At 53.7% G+C, this 21,753-nt stretch overlaps 9 protein-coding genes across 9 annotated transcripts; 5 read left to right on the top strand and 4 right to left on the bottom strand.

Annotated features, from left to right (window-relative positions):
• Positions 1 to 431: 431 nt before the first annotated feature.
• EsH8_III_000467 (bifunctional protein farnesyltransferase/protein geranylgeranyltransferase) lies at positions 432 to 2,253 on the top strand (the record flags this gene model as incomplete). The annotated part of the gene is made up of 3 exons (XM_083262192.1): positions 432 to 483; positions 615 to 1,295; positions 1,376 to 2,253. 3 exons carry the CDS (start codon positions 432 to 434, stop codon positions 2,251 to 2,253), a joined length of 1,611 nt encoding a protein of 536 aa, XP_083122679.1.
• Positions 2,254 to 2,616: 363 nt separating this feature from the next.
• Positions 2,617 to 3,197, bottom strand: EsH8_III_000466 (uncharacterized protein; the record flags this gene model as incomplete). The annotated part of the gene is made up of 2 exons (XM_083262191.1): positions 2,617 to 3,083; positions 3,152 to 3,197. 2 exons carry the CDS (start codon positions 3,195 to 3,197, stop codon positions 2,617 to 2,619), a joined length of 513 nt encoding a protein of 170 aa, XP_083122678.1.
• Positions 3,198 to 3,508: 311 nt separating this feature from the next.
• On the top strand, positions 3,509 to 5,385 carry EsH8_III_000465 (methionine--tRNA ligase MSM1; the record flags this gene model as incomplete). Its single annotated transcript, XM_083262190.1, has 3 exons — positions 3,509 to 3,695; positions 3,760 to 5,021; positions 5,077 to 5,385. The coding sequence occupies 3 exons, from the start codon at positions 3,509 to 3,511 to the stop codon at positions 5,383 to 5,385; spliced, it is 1,758 nt and encodes a 585-aa protein (XP_083122677.1).
• Positions 5,386 to 6,551: 1,166 nt separating this feature from the next.
• Positions 6,552 to 7,458, top strand: EsH8_III_000464 (GNAT domain-containing protein; the record flags this gene model as incomplete). Its single annotated transcript, XM_083262189.1, has 3 exons — positions 6,552 to 6,573; positions 6,634 to 6,713; positions 6,832 to 7,458. The coding sequence occupies 3 exons, from the start codon at positions 6,552 to 6,554 to the stop codon at positions 7,456 to 7,458; spliced, it is 729 nt and encodes a 242-aa protein (XP_083122676.1).
• A 186-nt stretch (positions 7,459 to 7,644) lies between these two features.
• EsH8_III_000463 (L-serine/L-threonine ammonia-lyase CHA1) lies at positions 7,645 to 8,716 on the bottom strand (the record flags this gene model as incomplete). Its single annotated transcript, XM_083262188.1, has 2 exons — positions 7,645 to 8,581; positions 8,631 to 8,716. The coding sequence occupies 2 exons, from the start codon at positions 8,714 to 8,716 to the stop codon at positions 7,645 to 7,647; spliced, it is 1,023 nt and encodes a 340-aa protein (XP_083122675.1).
• A 2,316-nt stretch (positions 8,717 to 11,032) lies between these two features.
• EsH8_III_000462 (uncharacterized protein) lies at positions 11,033 to 12,535 on the top strand (the record flags this gene model as incomplete). The annotated part of the gene is made up of 1 exon (XM_083262187.1): positions 11,033 to 12,535. One exon carries the CDS (start codon positions 11,033 to 11,035, stop codon positions 12,533 to 12,535), a length of 1,503 nt encoding a protein of 500 aa, XP_083122674.1.
• A 380-nt stretch (positions 12,536 to 12,915) lies between these two features.
• On the bottom strand, positions 12,916 to 14,663 carry EsH8_III_000461 (DNA-directed DNA polymerase delta subunit POL31; the record flags this gene model as incomplete). Its single annotated transcript, XM_083262186.1, has 4 exons — positions 12,916 to 13,142; positions 13,201 to 14,128; positions 14,213 to 14,528; positions 14,620 to 14,663. The coding sequence occupies 4 exons, from the start codon at positions 14,661 to 14,663 to the stop codon at positions 12,916 to 12,918; spliced, it is 1,515 nt and encodes a 504-aa protein (XP_083122673.1).
• Positions 14,664 to 15,278: 615 nt separating this feature from the next.
• On the top strand, positions 15,279 to 16,118 carry EsH8_III_000460 (CCR4-NOT regulatory complex subunit CAF16; the record flags this gene model as incomplete). Its single annotated transcript, XM_083262185.1, has 1 exon — positions 15,279 to 16,118. One exon carries the CDS (start codon positions 15,279 to 15,281, stop codon positions 16,116 to 16,118), a length of 840 nt encoding a protein of 279 aa, XP_083122672.1.
• Positions 16,119 to 16,725: 607 nt separating this feature from the next.
• Positions 16,726 to 19,219, bottom strand: EsH8_III_000459 (Mis6-domain-containing protein; the record flags this gene model as incomplete). Its single annotated transcript, XM_083262184.1, has 8 exons — positions 16,726 to 17,642; positions 17,693 to 17,810; positions 17,856 to 18,119; positions 18,177 to 18,353; positions 18,403 to 18,526; positions 18,584 to 18,655; positions 18,706 to 19,081; positions 19,144 to 19,219. The coding sequence occupies 8 exons, from the start codon at positions 19,217 to 19,219 to the stop codon at positions 16,726 to 16,728; spliced, it is 2,124 nt and encodes a 707-aa protein (XP_083122671.1).
• Between the last annotated feature and the right edge of the window lie 2,534 nt (positions 19,220 to 21,753).

Raw genomic sequence — 21,753 nt, 5'->3', positions numbered from 1 at the left:
CACTTCTCATCCAGCTATGTCAGGGCGCAGAGTCGGTGTAGGGGATTTTTTATTATATTTAGTTACCGTACCGTACGACATGATAATGGCGCGAAAGAGATGGGAACATTATGGGCTTCATGTATCAATTTTAATGGGTGCGGAGAGGCTAGAAGCTCACCTTACGGTACTAAATTTTAATGCTATGTTGCAAAGTCATCCAAACGGATGGTCCTGCACCTGCCTTTGGTTCCCTTCCACTGTCTAATGCTATTTCCTAAGATCTTGGCTGGACCAGGTGCCTTGGGCTGAAGACCTTGAAAGGACGTCGTGGCTGCTTGTTTGATCAGGGGGCTTCCGTGGTGGGGTAGCGGTTGGGGACGAACATTTTCCACGCCAGGCCGGACCTCGACGCCAGCTCAACCCCGCCATACACCAAGCCAGCCGCAGAAATGCCCGCCAAATCCAAGGTCAGCTCCAAAGCCAAGGAAGCTGAGATCAAGAGTGCGTTTTATCGATTATCTACCTTCATCTGGGTGTCTAGAGCCCACACAGAGATTCCGCGCGGCCCCGAACAACTCCGATTCAAACACCTCTCCTCTTCCTTTGCTGACTAGAGCTTCTCCAACACACAGACAAACAGCAAACACAATCCGCAGCCGAGGCCCAACAGCCTCCCAAGACAGTGAACGAGCGCTCACTCCAGCGTTTCTACCAGACGAACCCGTACGAGCGACGACGTGAAGAAGCAGGAGGCCTGCACAGCCTGACTCCGGCGGAACGACAGTCGTGGGTCAACGCGGGCCTGGTGCGCCGCGTAGCGAACAGGGAAATCTACCTAACCAATAAGGCGGAGCGCGAGTTTTGGAAGCAGATCAGCCGAGAAAGCCCTCCCATCCGCCAGCTTGACAAGCACAGGACCGAAAAGGGCGCCTCTGTCGTCTACGACTGGGGAAAGGACAAGAACGGTCGCGACATCGGCGAGTACCCACTCGAGCAGTTCGTCGTCCGGACCACGAAGCAGGCACAGCTCACGGCGCTCGAAGTTCTTCACCGGAGGTTCATCCAGCGAAGAGAGTTTGCGAGGGACGGCGTTGCGGAGGCGACAAGCGGCAAGATCGCGGAGATTACCAAAGAGGACATTCAGGAGGAGACGCAGAGACGGCGGGAGATGGCGGCGTTGAGGAAGGAACTCTACGGTGAAAAGATGGGCCCTTACGCGACAGATCCGGAATGGGACGACGTCGCACCTATCCCCGCCGAGGAGCCTGAGGGCGCACTGGCTACGATTGCTTACCCGGAGGACTACGCTGAGGGTAAATAATTCACATCTACTTGTGTCTACGTTGGCGCTAGCTGGTACCCGGGACCTCGTTCCACTGACCCGTGTGTTCAGTCATGAGCTACCTTCGCGCCGTCATGGTCGCCGAGGAGTATAGCCCGCGGTGCCTCCGTCTTACGGAGCACGTTATTTCCATGAACCCTGCGCACTACACTGTCTGGTTGTACCGTTTCAAGATTGTCGAGGCACTCGACATCCCCCTCGTCGACGAGATTGAGTGGCTCAACGAGGTCTCGCTGGAGCACATCAAGAATTACCAGATTTGGCACCACCGCCAACTGCTGCTGGATCACCGCTACGAGAGCATTAAGTCGACGCCGGACGAGGTCAAGCGCTTCGGGCGGTCCGAGATCGAGTTTCTCACGCGCATGCTCGAAGAAGACACCAAGAACTACCACGTGTGGAGCTATCGGCAGTACCTGGTTCGCAAGCTTGGGTTGTGGAACCTGCAGGAGCTGCTGTCGACACAGAACTGGATCGAGGAAGACGTGCGCAACAACTCGGCCTGGTCGCACCGCTTCTTCGTCGTCTTTTCCGACCCAAACACTTCTACCGTGGACTCGCACTCGACGGAGCACGACCCCAAAATTCCCTCCAACATCATCGACCGCGAGATCAAGTACGCTGAGGAGAAGACGCTACTGGCGCCGCAGAACCAGGCGGCGTGGAATTACCTGCGCGGCGTGCTGGTGAAGGGAGGGCGAAAGTTCGAGACCGCGGAGGCGTTTGCGGGGCAGTTCGTCAATGGCATCGGCGAGGGCGAGGATAAAGAAGAAGTCCGCAGCAGCCACGCGCTCGACTTCCTGGCCGAGGTGTTTGCGGAGAAGGGGCAGAAGGCCGAGGCGGCCAAATACCTCGACCGGCTGGCGGCGAAGTGGGATCCTGTGAGGGAGGGGTACTGGAAGTACAGGAAGCAGCAGATTGGGGAGTAGCAGTAGTTTTGTGGCAACTGGCGTGTTTTGTGGCTATTGACGTATCTCTCTGGACTGTATATGTAAACTGAGACACGGTTCACTGTCCGCCTTACAAAAGCTAGGCTTAACGTTGGTTTTGGTGCTTTGCTCGTTAACAGATATCATGTTGTTTCGGGTGAGAACTGAAAGTTGGTATTGCCAGACATGTTCTCTATTCCCACTTCCCCTTATTCCCATTCTGCCAGCAAGTCAACAAATGAAGAGACGCACGATGCAGCAGAAATCTTACCTCGAGTTAAACCCTGTTCTAAAGTAAATTTGGCAGCGGTGACGTTGTTCACGGAGTGTTATCCTCAGCAAGTACCAATAATCATCAACCCCTCAGAGCGCGCGAAAGTTCTGGCTCATGATCAACCACCGCCTAGCCCCCCTGGGCGGGTTCTTGCCAAACGTATCCCAGTTTGGCACTAACACAAAAACCTCGTTGAATGTCTTTGCCGGCGCGTCGCGGCCCTTGCCATAGTACACCCGGCCTGTAACTTGGGCCATGACGCTGCATTTTGCGCCCTTCTGGTCGCCTCCCTGAAGATGTTCGGGGCATCCCAGGGAGAAATCCGGGTTTATGACGTGGGCGTCGATGGATTCGACCTCGTAGCGGACATCGGGCCCCTGTGTGTCGAGGAGAGTGATGTACTCGTCGGGCCCGCCCTGGAGGACGGCGCCGTTGATGGAGATGTCGGGCTGCGCGAGGTACTTGGAGCAGGTCGTTGTGTAGAAATTTGCGAGGGTTCCCGCGGGCTTGCGGCGGTTCAGGGCGTCGTAGTAGACGTCGGCGAAATTCGAGGCCGCTGGGGGGGGTTCGGTGTGTTAGTTGAGAGTCGCGTGCGTGGGAGATGGGGACATGGGGAGAGTGTACCGTCGGCGGACGCTCTAAGTTCTGTTTCGCGAGAAGGTAGAGACATGATTTATACTGCCTCCTTAAAGTCGATTGCGATGTGGTGGATGTAGAATCGTGGTGGCCGAGCGCAGTATTGTTTGGAGGTATTGTCGCAAAGCATTGTTCGAGGACTCGGACAATAATTTGGCGGGGTGGTCAGGGATTCATGCCGGATAAGAGCTCTGTACCGTTATCGTAATCTTAATTAGCACAGTATTCAAGTCAGAACATTACGAGAAGTAGCATGACCGTCCAGCAGCTTAATTTTTTGCGCAACTTGACCTGCTCGTCGACGACATGCCTGGTCAACGATAGATCCCACAAATTACAGGCTCAATGATACCGACAAGACTAGTAACAGCCCCGGTATTTCGTGGTCGTCGCTATGCACCGGCGTTGCGACCAACGTGGGTTTGTCCCTCGTACAGCCCTGGGCAGCCATCGCGACGCCGGTTCATGAGCTCCGACGACAAGAGCGACAAGCCATACTACGTGACGACGCCAATCTTCTACGTTAATGCATGTACGTGAAGCTCTAGTCGTGTTTCTTGGCAATGTATCTGAGGCTAATTGGTTCACCTTCGCAGCGCCGCATGTTGGCCACATGTACTCGATGCTCCTAGCAGATGTGCTCAAGCGATGGCAAGTTCTCAAGGGTCGACCTGCGATCCTCTGTACCGGAACGGACGAGCACGGCTCCAAAGTGCAACAGGCAGCGGCGAAGCAGGGCGTAGCGCCCAAGGAGTTTTGCGACACAACAGCCAAGAAGTTCCACGATCTGGCAGAGGCGATCGGCATGGACAACGACCATTTCATCCGGACGACGGACACGGACCACAAGGAGGCGGTTCAGCACTTTTGGCATCTCCTGAAAGAACGAGGATATATTTACGAGTCCAAACACGAGGGTTGGTACTGCGTCAGCGACGAGTGCTTCTATGCGGATAACGAGATCGAGCGGACGTTGGTTCCGCAGACAGGGAAGACGGTCATGGCCTCCATTGAGTCGGGGAATGAGGTAGAGTGGATCGAGGAGAAAAATTACCATTTCCGCATGACAGCGCTCAAGGACCGCCTGCTGGCCTTTTACGAGGCAAACCCAGATTGGATCGTGCCGAGAGCGAGGATGAAAGAGGTGGTAGCCTGGGTATCGAACAACCTCGAGGATCTCTCCGTCTCGCGGCCAGTACAGAGGCTGGACTGGGGCGTGCGCGTGCCAGACGACCCGACCCAGACCATCTACGTCTGGATCGATGCTCTCGTCAACTACCTCACGAAAGCAGGCTTCCCAGGATGGCAGCCCGGCCGCGAGCACAAGGGCGGCTGGCCTGCAGACGTACACGTCATCGGCAAGGATATTGTGCGGTTCCACGGGGTGTACTGGCCGGCGCTACTTCTGGCGCTTGACCTGCCGCTGCCGAAGCAGCTGCTTAGCCACGCGCACTGGACGCTGGGGAAGAAGAAGATGTCCAAGTCGCTCGGGAACGTGGTCGACCCCTTCTTCGCGATTGAACGCTGGGGGCTAGACACGATGCGATACTTCATGATGCGCGACGGTGGTATCGAAAAGGATGCGGACTACGAGAACTCGCTCGTCGTGGCAAGGTACCAGAAAGATCTACAGTCGACTCTAGGTAACTTGACAAACCGGGTCGCGAAGAGCAAGAAGTGGGCGTTGAGAACCTCGGTGACGTGGGTAGGAGAGAATGAGGCAACTCTAGGGGGCAACGTTGAGGCGAGCAAGGGTTTGATTAGGTTAATTGGTGAGATGGCGCCTACCATGTCACAACACATGGAGGAGCTAAATACCAACGCTGCCATCCGTACCGTGATGAACGTTCTCGTCGAGGTAAGAGACTGACATTGAAGTTTGCCATGGGTAAAAGACTAACAATGCATTATAGGCGAACAAGTATATTTCCTCATCGGCTCCGTGGCGTTTGGCAAAATCGGAGGATCCCAAAGACCAAGCTAAAATGCACGAAATCATATTCTGCACCTCGGAGGCTGTAAGAACCGCGGCCATTCTTCTTCAGCCTGTCATGCCGGCCAAGATGTGCACTCTGTTGGACATGCTTGGTGTCAGGGCTGACAAGCGGAGCTTCAAGGACGCTGCCATGGGCAGGGACCTGACGTACGGAACGCCTCTTGTCTACCCAAAATTCCCAGGGGAGTGGAACAGTCTGTTTCCACCACCGGCTGCCGAAGAATGAAGATGACATTGCTCTCTGCTGGCTTGTGTATATATATGTGTGTGTGTAAATCTCATCTACGAGGAGAGTGTAAGACTATAAATAGAAAGAAATGTAACAACAGAAAGCGAAAATAGAGGTAGCTTCTCCCACTCAACCAGGGACCACATAGCAACGTAGGCTCGACCGGGCTGGGGAACGGGCTTGGCAGAATCAGCGGCGAAAGAAGAGCCTGTTGAGCTTAACTCTATCTAATTGAACAATCAACTCACTCAATTGCGAATGAGAAGGGGAGGGCACCCAGTCTATATACACAACTTCTAATTACTTAAATATTGGTTTCTAACTTATTTGCTTCCAGCGGACCTGCGCTTCGTAAGACTCACTCACACTGCCTGCCCAGCATATTTGAGGCGACGAGATTAGAGGGGGACTATGTATAAATGAATGAGTGGGCGAGTAAAATACAGCAAACAAGATGATGGTGAAAAGGCACGGACATCTATCTTTCTACTACCTATCTTCCTACCTAGCTAGGTAAGTAGGTTAATCAATCACTACGGATGGCAAAAGGGATTTAGCTGACAAAAGGGATCGTCAAGGACAGGATTCGAACCTGCGCGACCGAAGCCACTGCCTAATCTGGAATCAAGGTTTGATAGCAGGGCAGCCCATTAACCACTCTGGCACCTTGACTAGTGGTGTCTGTTAGTAATTAGTGACAATTTCGACATTATGGACCCCAGTCTCAGATGGAGTACGCCAAAAACCCACTCAGTTCCACTAACCGAACCCAACAGCACCGACATATCAACGAAAAAAAAACCTCCATCTGCACTTACACGACACCTAATGCATGACTCACCCGGTAAAGTAAAAAGACACAAAAAAGAAACCGTCAACGACAAGATTCGAACTTGCGCGACCGAAGCCACTGCCTCAACTGCTGGTAACCGATCAGATCGGTAGCCGTAGCAGGGCAGCCCATTAACCACTCTGGCACGTTGACTGGACTGTGGATTCCTGACGCGGGAAATCCATTCTTGACCTTCGTCTGTTCCCGTTTTGGGACGCCGGCAGGGAAAGTACGTGGATCTGGGCGGGCGAGACCGGCGGGGGTTGTCTCTGGTTTAGGTTTTGACGAGGAGTGAAGTGGAGAGGTCGAGAGTCACTTATGCAAATGCACCATGAGATTGAACGAGCATACAGGCATGTACTACGCCCCGTCTGCCAAGTCAGGCTGATATGCTTACACACAGGCCACAACAGCCATCGCGACGCCGCGGGTGACCCTCGTGCCTTATGAGGCGAGACATGTGGAGCGGTATCATGAGTGGATGAGCGATCTGGTCAGCAATATGCCCACAATCAAACCCATGCAGCTTGCTCTTCAAAGTGCAAGGGCCTTCCTTTGATGTAGTAAAACTTGCGTCGGCTAACCTTGGGCGATCCGTGAAATGTAAACAGGATATCCAAGAAGCCACGGCTTCGGAACCGCTGACGTTGGAAGAGGAATACGAAAACCAGCAGTCATGGCGCACGTCGCACGACAAGCTCACCTTCATCATCTGCCAGCCTTTGTCCACCCCCGCCACTGCTGACTTATCCGACCGTGAGCATGGAATGGTTCAGGCGGGAGAGGTCGACGCTTCGGAGTTGATGATTGGCGACATCAACTTCTTCATATACCCCAACGACGATGACGAGGCGGACGAGAACGGGGGGTCGTATGTCGGCGAAGTAGACATCATGGTCGCGGCCAAGAACCACCGTGGCAAAGGCGTCGGATACGCGGCGGTGACGACGTTGTTGACCTATGTGCACCAAAACAAGGAGCGAATCCTGAAGGAGTATGTTGAAGGGGAGGGCATGAATGGAGGCATAGTGCCAGTATTGAAGGGCTTGATGGTCAAGATCAAGGAGGGCAATGTGGCAAGCATCGCTCTATTCCGGCGGCTAGGCTTCACGCAGAAGGGGGAGGTGAATTATTTCGGTGAGATTCAGATGGTTCTGGAGGACTTTGATCAGTTTGTGGCTTCTCCTGCTGGAGCAACGGCCGCGGGGGAGTATCATGAGGCCGTGTATTCTAGATGACCCAAGGTGATTAATGATAGACGCGACTGGTCTTCAATCTATCTACATGACAATTGAAGCCCCCGTTCCTCATTTCTACGCCCCTGAACCCTGCATGTATCATTTGCTCTGGTATCCGTCAACCTAGGTGCTCATAGCTCTATAAACACCAAGACTCATCCATGACTTCCGCTGTGGCATGGCCATCTATACGGCATTGCTATATTTGGTACGGTATTCGTTCAAAATCTCCATGTTCACATTCGAACCGCCGCAAATAATGAGAACAACGTTCTGCTTTGCCCACTCCTCGTCGGACATATCTGCACCCAGCTCCTTCCGTAATGTGCCGTTGTACACCGGCGCGATTGCCGCGCCGCAAGCAACCTCAACCACGAACTGGGCATCGTCAACGAAGCGCACAGTTGCCATGGCTGCCTCTGCATCGCTGACTGTCACACTGCGGAAGCCAGGGGTGCTCTGCGCAACCTCCCATGTTCTCGCCGACACACGCGTCGCGCCGAGCGAATTAGCAATGGAAGTGATTCCTGGGAGGGTGACGTGTTCTCCTGCAAGCACGCTGGCGTTAAGACTATCTGCGCCGCGTGTCTCGACGGCCATTAACCGCGGCTGCCGCCCCGCAGGCCAGCTGTTGGAGGAAATGCCCTGAGCGAGGCCGTTGAGCAGGCCGCCGCCGCCGACGGAGCATACCAGCGCATCGATGGTGACGTCGTGGGGCATCTGGGAGGCCAACTCGTCGACCATGGTAGAAGCACCATCCCAAACATGCGGGTGGTCGAACGGAGGAACGTAGACGCCAGCCGGGTCGTTGGCGAGCAGCTCTTCACGGAGGTAGCGGTCCGCCTGGGCCCAGTTATCGCCAATCTGATGGCAATCCGCACCTAAGAGGCGCAGCTTGGAGATCATGAGTTGGGAGGCTGTTACGGGCAAGACGATAATGGCCTTGCTGTTGAGGGCGATGGCCGAGGTGGCGCAGGCGAGACCAGCGTTGCCGCCGGAAGAGCAGTAGTAGTGGACGGCCGCCCCTGGAGCTGCAGTGCCGGCCTGAACCATGTGGTTGCCGATACCGCGGGACTTGAATGATCCCGATGGCTGGAGGTTCTCAAGTTTGAGGAAGATATTGCTGGAGCTTGTCGGCGAGAATTCAATTAAGAGGCTGAGTAAGAACTTACCATCCCGCTATGCGAGAGAGCGGTGCGGATGCAATACATGGTGTTTGGACCCAGGGTTTCTTGGTGTCTGAGCCGAGAGAGCCCATTGTAATGGAATGGGGTTGTTATGTTGTTGAATGACAAATGGGGGCTCAATTGCCATAAACGGGTGTGAGTGAAGACCAAACGAGTCGAGTTGAAACAAAGATGCCAATGCTTATGGTTGTGGTCAAGACACTTGTCTACTTAGTCTTCAGGGAGGTGGAAGAGAGTCTGTAAAGGCCGCGAAACACCCCAAGGCTTTTCGTGGTGCTATTCCGCCGATGGGAGGACAATGGATGGGGAATTTCGAAGTTAAATGAGTCATCAATTACATAGAAATCATCCTCACAGTGAGAAATGAGATGCGGCGGGTGGCGAAGGAAGGTATTTATACAGCTGTATTTCAATGGCATTGAAGGACTTCTATCATTAAGTACTTTCGTCGAATAACTAAGAAGCACCTCGAAGGCATGCCCAGAACGCGATGGCGTAAAATCAACCGTGCTGGCTGCAAGGTACTGGATCAAGACAAGCAAAGGGCGTGTTTGGCAAGCAGGCTGGCTGCATGGCCGGGAACAAGGGTCCAGTCAAGGATAAGGAGTGCCGATCTCTTCAGTGGGTAACTTGAAGTACAGTGGTTAGAGCAGTGAACAAAGGACACCATGTCCATTGTCCAAGGGATGTAGGTGTGACGGTGGCCACGAAACGGGTATAAGGGCGTGGCACTGAATACATGAATTCGATGCTTCGCAGAGGTTGCCTGAGAATGTGAGTGAGCATCGCAATCGGTAGTATAGGTCAATTTGTTGGCAGCTTCGGAGGGCGTGGTGCCTTATGAGACCGGGCGGGTCTCGGTCTCTACGTTGCTTTAGCTGGGATTGGCGGGGTGCGTCAGACGGACCATGCCGCGGTGTCGGGCACGATCCGGAACCGACTCCCCTGACCTGGAATAATAATGCAAGGAGTGGAGGAGCATTTTATACCAATGTAATCATCCTTGGCTTAAACAGCTGTCTTCATCATCTTGTCTGTCTATCCGTCGTACTTCAGATCTGGAACGCACGCCATGTATATCGCTCAATTTCACAAGACTACGGGGAATCGATGAACGAAAAAGTAAGAAGACGTTATCTTCTGACCCGAAAGCTCATAGATGACTATCTTTCCGTTCTTTAACAGAACTGGAGTTGGGTTGTGCACCTCCCTTTTTGGTTCTTCTCAGCTGCAAATACAGTAAACAGGAAGTTGTTTTTGACTTCCACCGTTCTATTGTTTCCTAAGTTGCCTTCTGCTTTTCTCTCGCCGCCTACATATGCCTCAATCCACTGGTGATGTTCGCCGAGTTCCTGCCTTATACCCTATACCTGCTTTGTTGATCAGAAACCGAGCCTCCTTCAAAATTTTGGTTAGCATTCCGTCACTAAACGGCAGTTTCTGCCGAGACCAGTAACTCTTCCAGATATCTTGGGAGTACCGCTCTCATGGAAAGCTAGGCTTTATCACCACGGTCTTCGTTCCTTCCCTATTATCTTTTCCATACACACACGCCAGAACGCGGCTTCGCTTTTCACGTAATCAAAAGGTTGCCCCAAACAAGCTGGCAAGCAGCACATTTTCATTAATAAGATTCACAAACAAAATTATCTCACAACTGACATTTACAGATCTCAACGCTGATATCTCAGGAGTCTTCCTCCTCAGAGTTACATACCAAATAGTAGAACCCTTCTATCAGACCACCAGCTCCCGTTCTCGGAGAACCGACCTACAGACACAGCAAAGACTCATTTCTCCCCATCAGACCTCACGGCCTGGGCATTGTTCCAACTGCACATTGGCCGTCTTTGTCCTTCACAAAGACAGTACCCTGGCTTTGGTTGCTCTTTAGGAACAACTTGCGAAAATACTGTCGCGCCAAGCACCCCTCCAAGAAAATATTTAATTTTCAAGGTCTTGCCTCTCGCTGAATCCCAACCAAAACATGATTCCGCTGCTCTGAAGCACGGGTTCAAGAGAAACTAGAAACCACGGACCAAGGATGCAACTTACCTGACAGAGGATCTGCGAACAAATTTATAAACGATAGCCTACAACGACGAGATCTACGGCTCTTTCCGCCATTGATTCGGTTGTTTGTGACATACACATTGAGAAAGAGGACTTTCATTCCATGATGGGATGCAACTGACACGAACAAGATTCGTTATCACATACCCAAGACTCAAAGAAGTTAAAGATAGAACGGCCTACAAAGACCAAGCTACTAACACCAAAGTCAAACTCAAGCCTCAAATACTCGCCGATGCCCAGTCACTACTCAAGTGCGGATTTCGGATCATTGATGAGTTACAACCGTTTATCAATTACTTCAAGTTGTCAACATGGCGCCAGGTAAGAAACCAGGCGTGCCCAAGAAGAACAACGAATCTTCGGCGGCCGCTTCCCTCAGTAGCAAACCCAGGTCACTCAAGGGGAAGGTCGGCACCTTGCCTCAGAAGTCCAAAGTAGCACGCCCGATTCAGGATGCTGTCAACGTTGCTGGTCAGAAGCGTCCCATCGCAGTCGCCGAGGAAGACAGCGATGGTGATGTCGTAAAAAAACCGCCCAAGCGACGAAAGAAAAGCGGCAAAGGACCTAACCCCCACGACTACTATGCTGTGCGCGAGACGCCTCCGCCCCGCCAATACGGTGCAACCTTCTCGAGGAAATCAACTGCGCACTACACATGGGGAGCCCCTATCAGCTTTCATTCCCAGTCTCAAGACCAACCTCAACCTAATAAGGTATTGGATCAAAAGATGGCCAGTGTTCGCGGCAAGGGGAAAGGAAAAGATATGGCTGCTCATAACCTTTCGAGGCCGAGATCCAGGGCTGTTCAAGACAGCTTCCCATCAAGAGCAACCGCCCCCAAATCATCGGGTAACATCAACGAAGGAGTCTCATTTTTCCGGCTTCCCATTGAGATCCGACAAAGCATATACAAGTGCATTCTGGTGGCCAAAGAGCCTGTTCGAGTTCGCCAAGGCTGGTCCGCAGTCTATCCTAGAAACCGCCCCGGCATCGATACGTCCATACTTCGAGTCTGTCGCCAAGTGAGAAACGAAGCAATCAATGTTCTCTACGGCGAAAATACGTTCCTCTACCTTCTCAGAGAGACAGCACAGCTCCCCGCAACCAACGCACTGGGAGAGAGCGAGATTGTGGTTCAACACCCATTAATGATAGACGATCCCCAATCTGAATACGAAGGCAACAGTGAGGATGAGTACAGCGACGAAGATTTGCTCCCCAAGTCTCGGCTAGATCAGACCTCCGAAGTCGATATCGATATTCGTCGGTATGGACATAAGTTCCGCAAGCTCATGATCGTTGCTGAGCCCAACCGCACCGAAAAAGGTTACAAGCTGAGCATGGCCAACGCGATTGCCGTTTTTCGCGACCTGAGACCCCTGAGACCTCGGGTGCATACCATCACCATTGAGATCACGCCCATTCGCGACCGGCACTCCGGCGAGGTCAGTTTCCTCGATTTTTTCGAGAAGACGTCTGAGGTCGTCAGGACCCTCAAGGGCATGCCGTGCCAGTTCATCGAGATCCGCGTCAACACAGGCGGAGGTGGTCAAGAGTGTATCAGCCTCAACATGAAGTACGCGGCCAACATTCGACGCGCCAAGCGTGGCCAGGAGGATCTCTGGAAAAATGACAAGGTCATGCAGGCGTACCGCAGCACGCAGGCAGGCGCGGCGCAACGGAAGTTGGAGCAGCTGCCCGATATGATTCGAGAGATTTGGGAGGGGCCGAACAGGCGTTTCATGGAGGGACGGGTTTCTGACGAAGAGGACCTGGATGATGCAGAGTATCTTTGGGGGCAGGATTATGCTTGAGAAGGGGTGCACAATGAGGGTTCTTTTGAAACTGGCGATGGATAGAGATTTGCATTTTATTCTTCCTTTTGAGCGTGCGAGTGTTGGAGGCAAAGGAGTCGATCGCGCTGGAGCGCGAAAGGAGCCTTAGACATCATCATCGGGTCCGTGGCTACGTTGAGAAACCTTTCAGTCGTCTCACTAGGAGGAAACCATGATCTCGGGGTATCTTCGCTCAACTATAGCATTTATTTCGTCTTTGAACCTATTCGTTAAGTAGTAGCATTAAAATCTGCCATCCTTCCATCCACGGGGACAACTGCAATTTCATAGCTCAGGGGTATATCAACTCATAACCGTCTGCTTCGCGCTCAACCTGTGCTCGCCTTACCCGTCTAACATCATGATGCCGCCGCCGTAATCTTAACCTTGGAGACCTCCAACGTCTCCGTATCCACCAGAACCAGCTCCTTGGTCTCCGCGAAGGACGGTATTGTGATTAACCGAACCTGCTGCCCGTCGGCGCCCTGGACGACTTTCGTAGAGAACTCGGGTTGGCAGCCGACAAAATAGAGATGCGGGGCGTTCTTCATGACGAAAGGGTCGTCGTCCTGGAAGGGATAGGCCCCTGGATAACAAAGTTAGCCGACTATGGTAGCGATTCATGGGTAAAGGGGCGAACTTACAAAGTGTATCCGGGGCAGTTGGCGCGCTACACCGCCACCTACACATGGCCTCCATCATGCCCAACCGGTCGTCGCTATCAACGTATTTGAAGACGTCGTCGACATTCTGCCCTCCGGTGCCTAGCACCCTCCAACCGTCCACCTCGCCCTCCCAGGGATTCGTCGTCGTGTCAAACCAGCCGGGGTCTTTGGCGCCTGGGCCGGCGCAGTAGGGTCGCGAGCGGGGGAACATGGCGGGGTGGATCGGCTGCTGTGGGTAGCTCGCGTTGGCGGGGTCCTCGGCGCCCGGCATCAGGGTTATGGGGATCGAGGGGAGAAGGTCGGCGAGGAACTCATCGAACAGCTGGCTAGGGACGGGGTTGTAGGCGCTGGAGTCGTAGCCGTATTTCTTGTTGCTTGCCGTCTTTTTAGTGTTTTCATCGGATGCGGTCTTGAGGGCGGGGTTGTCGGTGGGCGTAGAAGAGGCGATAGAGTTTCCCGCAATGATGAGGCGGGAGATATGCGTGATCTCGGATTGGGTTGAGGAGGAGAGGGCTTCGCCGAGGAGGAATTCGAGGAGGAGGGAAAGTTCGAGAGCATAGGAAGCGTCGGAGCCCGAGAAAGAGAGGCCAGAGACGATGGCGATTTTGGAGGAGGGGCGTTGAGATGGGGTGATGCCAGACATGTCGTGATCTTCCGAAGGGCTGCTGACAAGGGACCAGCGGGAGGGCTGGGGCGCGATGTCGGGGAACTTGACATCGATGACCTCGAGCTCGCCGTTCGCGTTTTCGGAGCCCATGACAGCGATAATGCAGCCCGTCACGAGGTGTATCGACTTGAGAATATCGCCGACAAGGAGGATGCGGCCAGAGTCGTCTTCGAGCATGATCTGGTCCTTGCCCTCGTCGGAGTAGTAGCGCTCCGTGGAGAGGGGTGCGGAGATCCAGCGCTGTGGGAAAATGGGTTGTTAGTACGAATCCAACATGTATATTTGTCTTCGCAGGGGCCAGTGAGGAGGCATTTAGAGACGCACATCTTTGGAAACATCCTCAAGGATGTTTGGCTTCAGCGGCATATCCATGTAGACGGTGCCAGTGACCCAGCAGAGCTCGCCCTGGCGGACGTCGAGGACTCGGTCAACATGCCGGGCCTCCTCGCCGCCAATTACCGTACCGTCCCAGGCCTCGGCGGCGACTGCATCGACGGCGGGCCGGATGGAGGTCAGGCGCAGGAAGTAGACATCCGCATACTGCTGCTGGTAAGAGCGTTCCTTGGGGAGGATGAAGGTGCTGAGAGGTTTGTAGTGCGAAGGGGCGCGGACGAGTTTTGTAGAGGATGCGGCTGCGTCACTGCGGGCAAAGGATGGTCTTGTTAGTTTTTGTGTATGGTTTCGCAGATGTGCAGAGTTGCCTCCAGAGGAGGCGGAGTTTCTGAACTTACGCCGGCTTTTGTAATAGCGCGGTGGCTTCTTCGAGGGTCACCATCTCGAAAAGGTGAATTCTAATGTCACACGGACACGTTGCCAAGCTGGTGTTGAGGAAGGATAAGCTTTTGCACGATCTCAATGGCTGTCGTAGCAGTAGACTACAGAGCTGGTATGCGATGCACCGACGCGTCGAAAGACCAGGGCTGGCAAAGTCGCGAATTTTGGCGTAAATGGGGTTGGGGAGGGGTCTACCCCTGTGGCTTGCACCCCGCCCGGGCTCTGCGGCCCGGAGTGTCGGTTCAGTGAAGGAAGGGACTTTGGTGGTCCAGCCAGCCACCATGGCGGGGGTTTTCTTCCGCTGTGTGCCACCGAGTCACCTCTCCTCGATTGAAATTGTAATGGGAGTGAGGGGCACAACACATAGTAACATATCCATAGTATCCGCTACAAGATGCTCGCCTCGCTGATACGACTAGGGCGGGTTTAGCTCGGCCTTCCCGGTCGATATCATTCCATGACGCCTTCAGTCCTGGGCGGTGTATAATGACTCCTTCATCATAAAAATCTTTTCTCTTACCAACCTTCACTTTGACCTTTTTTCAACTCATTCCCCCTCTCTTCACCCCTCATTCACAACCTTCTACCCCCTCCTGACGCAAGTTCATATATCATAATGGCTCAAAAATCCCCGACCATCGAGGTGACAAACCTCAGCTACAAGTTCCCGGACTCCACCTCGGGCCTCAACAACATCTCCCTCTCCGTCCCCTCCCGCTCGCGCACCCTCCTTATCGGCGCCAACGGCGCCGGCAAAACCACCCTCCTCCGACTCCTTGCCGGCAAGCGCCTCGCACCCAAGGGTGGCATCTCCATTGCCGGCGTCGATCCCTTCAAGGATGGCCTCGAGGGAGTGACCTACCTTGGCCTGGAATGGGTCCTTAACCCTATCGTCCGTACCGACATTGGCGTCGTTGAGCTCCTCCGCAGCGTTGGTGGCGATGCCTACCCGGACCGTCGCGACGAGCTCGTATCCGTCCTCGACATCGACACTGCCTGGCGCATGAGTGCTGTTTCTGACGGCGAGAGACGCCGCGTTCAGCTTGCCATGGGCCTTATCCGTCCCTGGACGATTTTGTTGCTGGACGAGATTACGGTCGACCTGGACGTGCTCAGCAGAGCCGAATTTCTGGGGTGGCTGCGCCATGAGACGGAGATCCGGGACTGCACTATTGTCTACGCGACACACATCCTGGACAACCTGGCTGGGTGGCCGACGCATCTGGTGCACATGCACCTCGGCACCGTCCGCGAGTGGGACACGGCGGACAAGTTTCTCGACCGTGTCGATGGGCGCAGCGGAAACAGCACTCTCGGCGAGCTGGTTCTGGGTTGGCTCCGCGATGATCTGAAGAACCGCGGTCCGAGGTCTCAGGCCCGCGTTGCGCCCGAGGGCAAGACTTACGCAGCCGGTGGCATTGGAGGCTACGGTGACGAATCCGACAAGCTGAAATAAGCCTTGCCGGATCTACTTGCTCAACCCCCAAGGTGTTGGTGCGTGATGAGGATGAGGATGGTTCAACAGCTTTTTTTTCTAGGGTCGGGGGTAGGGACGGCGTCTATGGCACTCAACTGCATTCTGGACGGTGGTTTTTTTCTCTTTCCTTTTTCAATTCTCTTTTTCAACATGATATGACAATCAGGGCAACAGGCCACCGGTGTGTTTTTCAACTACACCTTGGATAGATGGAGAAGGATTCGGCGGGGCGACTAACTGCAAAGAATATGGGTGGCTCTTTCAACTGGCCTTGCCCGACGGCGTTTGGTTACGTACCTGTTCAACAATGGCATATCCGGCGATTTCTTTTAGGATTTTCACGGCTTCAGATACCCTGTGTATTCAACTAAAAAAAAGGGGCTCTGCGTCTGGGGCAGAAGAATACTGTCGACTCAACTAGACAGATTTAGACGAGCGATAAAATAGAACATCAGAACGTCAGCTTTCTTGATGAGGTAAATTTTTTGATTACAAGGGGTATCAATCATGACTACATTCATTCCAAGCCCTGTCCTGTACCTAACCTGATATGACCGAGAAGCTCTGATGGTCGTAAAACCAGGCCCTAAGAAGTGCTCTTGGAGCTCATGAGCACCTTCATCGTATTCTTCATCAACGCCGGAATGCCGTCCAGCCCCTTACTTTCCAACGCTCTCAGCACGATGATCCTGTACTCGGACCAGGTTATGCGCAGGCCCCTTGCATCAGCTAGCCTCGTCAGGCTGTTCGCCGTGACGGGCCCCGCGTGGCGCGTGGCAATGGCGTCTTCATCTGATGCCAGTTCCCGGTCCTCGAGTTCGCGAATACAATCGATGGCCTGTAAGCTCAGCAACGGTGAGTACGAAAATCCAAATAGCGTCGGCAAAGCGAGGTCCATGCCCAGGTCCTCGATGTATCTTTGCAAGCGTAGCGTGACGGGGCGGGCGTTGAGGCAGCCGAGCGCATTCTTGTCACCGTCGTTGAAGGCCTTGCCGCGCCAGAGGCAATTGCAAATGTCCATGAGGAAGCCGTTGAAGTGGTTCACGTAGCTCGGGGCGTATGTCGTGGGCTGCCGCCTAGACATGGCCGTCTCGAAGCCCTTTTTGTACGTGGCCAGGACGGTGCACAGGCGCGAGACGTTGGCAAGGGAGTGGCTGAAGAAGAGGAGGTAGATAAGCTGGGCCGGTGGGTTGGCGATGCGTAGAAGGGGTTGGAGAACCGGGTCAGAGATGCTGATGGCAGCTTGCTCATAGAGGTCGAGCACGCTACTGTGGACGGCGACGCTCGGAGAGGCTTGAACAACGTTGAGGGCGACGACGCTTGCATGCTCCATGACTTCGTAAAATGCGTTGAAGGGGACGTCTGGTGGTATTGGGTCGAAAGAGCGGAGGACAAAGGTCCAGCGGCGGATGAGGTTCTGGTAGAGTTTGAGTAGGGCGAGTTGAGACTCGACTGTTGGGGGAAGGCACTTCTCCAGGGGGTGCAAGATGGTCTTGTACATCTCTGTTGCATGGTCAGCAACACTACTGATGATTTCGTCTTGTGGTACATACCGTTGAATGCCACCAGCGGTGCGTACTGAAGGATTCCCAAGATGGATTCTCGAGCATCCACGCCGTTCCACGTCTTGAACAGCTCGGCGAAAAAGCTCAAGAGGACGAATGGGGTTTCCTAAACAGTCAGACAAGCGCAGATATACTGTAAAACAACACTCACCTTGACCCGGGCCACATATTCTTCCAGGATTTCCATTGTTTCCCTAAACAGTTTCTCGTCGGCGTTGCCGTTGAGCACATCCTCGAGGACGGCGCTGATCCAATGGGTCACACGATTCGAAGTGGCATCGTCTTTCCTCAAGGCAACAAACTTCTGGAGAAGAGGATCCGCCAATACAGCTGCAAGCTGGTTGGGAAGCTCAATTTTTTCGATTGTTTGAGCGAGACGCTCGGCGCTGTCGATCTCTTCCAGGGTGACGGAGTTCTGTCGCAACCGTCAGACTAAAGTAACCTTCGTCTTACAGGGTAGTTTAGATCTCACCTCGGTGGCTTCCGATGTGTGAACGGACGGGAGACTGGACGCCTTGCTGCCGCGGACCTTCAGAGCCTGATGGTTAATGCTGAAGCCGTTCCGAGGCTGGCCGGCGGCCTCAGCGACGCGTTGAGAATGGTCTCTCTGGATTTGATCCAGTCTCTCACGCCATTCCACATCGGGATGCTGTTTGGTCAGAAAGAGGACCAAAGTGGGATATAAGACAGACGCTTACTTTGAAAGCCGACGCCTTACCCCTTAATGCATCGCTGACAATGATTTCAGGGTAGTAGTCTTTGTAAACCCGGAGGAGTCCAGTCAGCGCTGGGTCATTACCCGTGTGTCTGGATAGGTTGAGCCTGAGACGCATGATTAGCATCACGACGAATATGGCAACTGAAGAAATGCAAACATACACGGCTTGTATTCTGAATGGCCGGACATGTTTTCTGCGCGTTATCAGAGCGAGCAGGTGGCATAGCTGCGGCCTAAGTCAAGTTAGCCCTTTTCGCTCAAATGTCTGATGGAAAATCCTGACCGAAGGGTAGCCGTGTCGAGAAGGTTGAAAAGAACAGCATAAGCCTGTGATAATGTGGCGGGTTTCTCCATAACATGATACACCATGATCAACCACTTGAGGATGTTTGATTGAAGGGCTAGAGAAGGTTTCAATTCTCCATGCCCAAGGCATCCCACCACTGCCAGAACAACATCGCTGGAGAGCCGGGTTGCAGGGTACAAATTCTTCACCAAGGCATTCAAGCTTGCTTGATCCAAATAGCTCGGTTTGACGAGCAGATCCAAGAGTCCAGCCAGGGCTTCAGGCAACAAGCCATTGTCATGGGCGAGAGCTGTAATTCTGTCCACAGTTGGCTTGATGCTGGTGGCTCGGCGTTTGGCCGGCAGTTTGGAGGCTACAAAGTGTAAGTTGGGTTGTTCTCGTGTTATGCATGGGCGGCCAGGATTTGCAACTCACCGTCAACCACGTCACCTATCAACAGTCCGATGTCAGTGTCCCTTCCTATGGACACGTCATCGGATGGCGCCACCATTTCCAAAGACAGATTTTGCTCCCTGAGACAAAAGAGCACTGTCTCTTCTACTCTTTGGACGTGTTAAGTCTGGCGTGGCGAATTATGATTAAACAGGTGAGGGGCAGTGGTCCTGACCCGTCGTGGTTGACAGACGCGTTGCGGGAGGACCCAAGGTGAGCGCGTCCAGACCGGGAAAAGGTGCACGGTGCACCCATCCACCTCACCTCATGGCTGGAAAGGGCCGTGTGCAACCCCACTCTTCGGCAGCTTAGCGACCGGGTCACTGGCCGGAGCTTACTCCATCCCCAATGACTCGCTAAGGAACGTATGACCGGAGCAGCACAAGTCAGTGCCCTCGGATCAGTGTGGGGGTTTCGGTCAGCGGCAACCGACGCAGAGGTGGACGAAATAGGGAGGTATCAGTGGAAGCACGCCTCGGTGAGCGGGTAGGATAGGCGAGGCGAGGCATGACACGGCGAGCCCCTTGGTGGTTGCATTATCTCCCCAAATCCCGAGGATAAACGAAAGTCATTCAAAGAGACATCTCATGAGCTGACCGTCTGTCCATCCTAATGGTTGACGTGAGAATATATGTTGGGCCTACCCTAGACAACCGGGCTCCGAGTGAGAGGTTTGAGAGGCAGACTAGGTAAGGGTCCAAGACATAGACAATTCGTAATTGCGGACGGGAGATGGCGACGGGGCAATTGGAGAAGATTGCCACAGGTCTTCACCGGTCTTCCGGCCTCTAACTACTGGTTACTGCATCCTTGGCAAACTTTCGGACCGTAAGCGGCGCACAAGCCGTCTTGGCTTCCACGGCGACTTCCCATTTGACCAGAGTTGATGTTCAAAAGCCAGAAATGAGTTCGGGGTCCAAAGGGAGGCCCATGGTAAAATGCGAGGTGCATGGATAATTCGACATGCCGGTGTGCGGGCTGCCGGCTCAACGTGCACACGAGAGGCTGGTCTCTGTGTCTCTTACTGCAACCAGCTGTTTAGCACCGGCTTCTGTCTTTCAGTTGTTGATGTGAGGAACGCTGACAAGACACAGAGATGGTCCAGGGAACGAGGGAGGAAAAGCCGTTCGTGCCCTGGCCTGGGGTTGCATAGAGTAAAACGGTACTCGGCCAAAAGGTAGGAGAAGGTACCTCAGTACCTAGCTAGACTTGCTGAGGTAGGTACCTGGTGCAAAGGTAATTACCTCAATGCTTATGGACGCCGGATCGGATGCACTTCATTTCTCTTCCTTGGCTGAGAGAAAGAGGACAGCAACTGCAACATTGCAACACTGCAACGCCCGGATGCACCTACCTGGATTGCACGGGAAGGCATCCGTAGCCCGACAGGCTCCACAAGCGGAAAGTGAGGTAAGCCCAGGGTCCGTACCTTCTTCGTCCGCCCGTACCCATGAGGTATTACCTCGACTTCCCGATACCACCAAGGTCCCTTCTCCAGACGAAGTCCGGCGTAAACCACCCACCTATCTTTCTGGTTCTCCGTCCAGGAACCTCTGACTCGACTCACGCCGTCAATTGCCCGGTTCTCCCCCCTGGTCAATGTACTCTGACGACAGACTGACAGACTGGGACTATGCGAAACACCGGCAACCCTCCAACACCCTTATCCCACACAGACACGCCACGCGTGGGCATCGACAGCATTGTCTTCTGTCAGCTAAGCTGGCTGACCGAGACCTCGAGCGGCTCACGTACCCTCTTCTTGTTGTTACACAAACATGCTACACAAATGCCTCGCCCGAATCCTTCTGCCGCCCTCGACCCATCACATCAACTTACACTTCTCTTCACCTCCACCTTGTTGCCTCAGGTCATCTCCGCCTCTGCTTCTTTCTTACCGCATACACCTTCTTTCCCCCCAAGGTATATCAAATATTCTGCGTTTCGATTGGAGTCATGGTCTAATCATCCATGTTGTCTTCCACCACGAATCAATCGTCGCTCATGGGCAGCCGGCTGGAAGCCCAGCCCTTGCTTCGCCCGTTACTTTGCGTGCTCGATATCCTTGACCCACCTCTGTCCGGGGGGGGGGGGCTTTTGTTTTTTGTATTTCTGTTTCTACTCATGTTTTTATTAACATGGCAAATCAATCAGTGACTCTATTCACTGTCCGTTTTTCTGGTTTTCTGGCTGCCTTGTGATTAACAGTTGCGGCCCGGTGTCTCCACAGCCGAGAGAGAGGGAGTGACTGAGAGCCCAGACACGTTCTCTGCTGTGCCGCCCTTTCCCTCTCCTATTTCGTCGGCAGGATTGTCCCGGAAACCCTATTTCCCACACCCTGAGCAGCACAATCCTCAGGCCTGACCTAGCCTGAATTTGGCCAGGCAACATCTGGTTTTTCTTGCCTTTTCACTTCCCGCGGACCTACCCCGGGTAAATGTTGGTTGGAAGCTTCAAGGGCTACGACTACGGGGTGATGGGCAATGACGAAGAACGCGCTTTAGGTGTCCACGTCATACCTCCAAACCAACAAGGCATAGATGGCTGTAGCCATTATGACATTGTCACAATTTTCGCTTTTTGGCTTATCCC

This window comes from Colletotrichum jinshuiense, chromosome 3 (genome assembly GCF_051148585.1).
Source record: "Colletotrichum jinshuiense chromosome 3, complete sequence".
NCBI lineage: Eukaryota > Fungi > Ascomycota > Sordariomycetes > Glomerellales > Glomerellaceae > Colletotrichum > Colletotrichum jinshuiense.
Note: the sequence above shows the minus strand (reverse complement) of the source record. Positions and strands in the feature narration are given on the sequence as shown.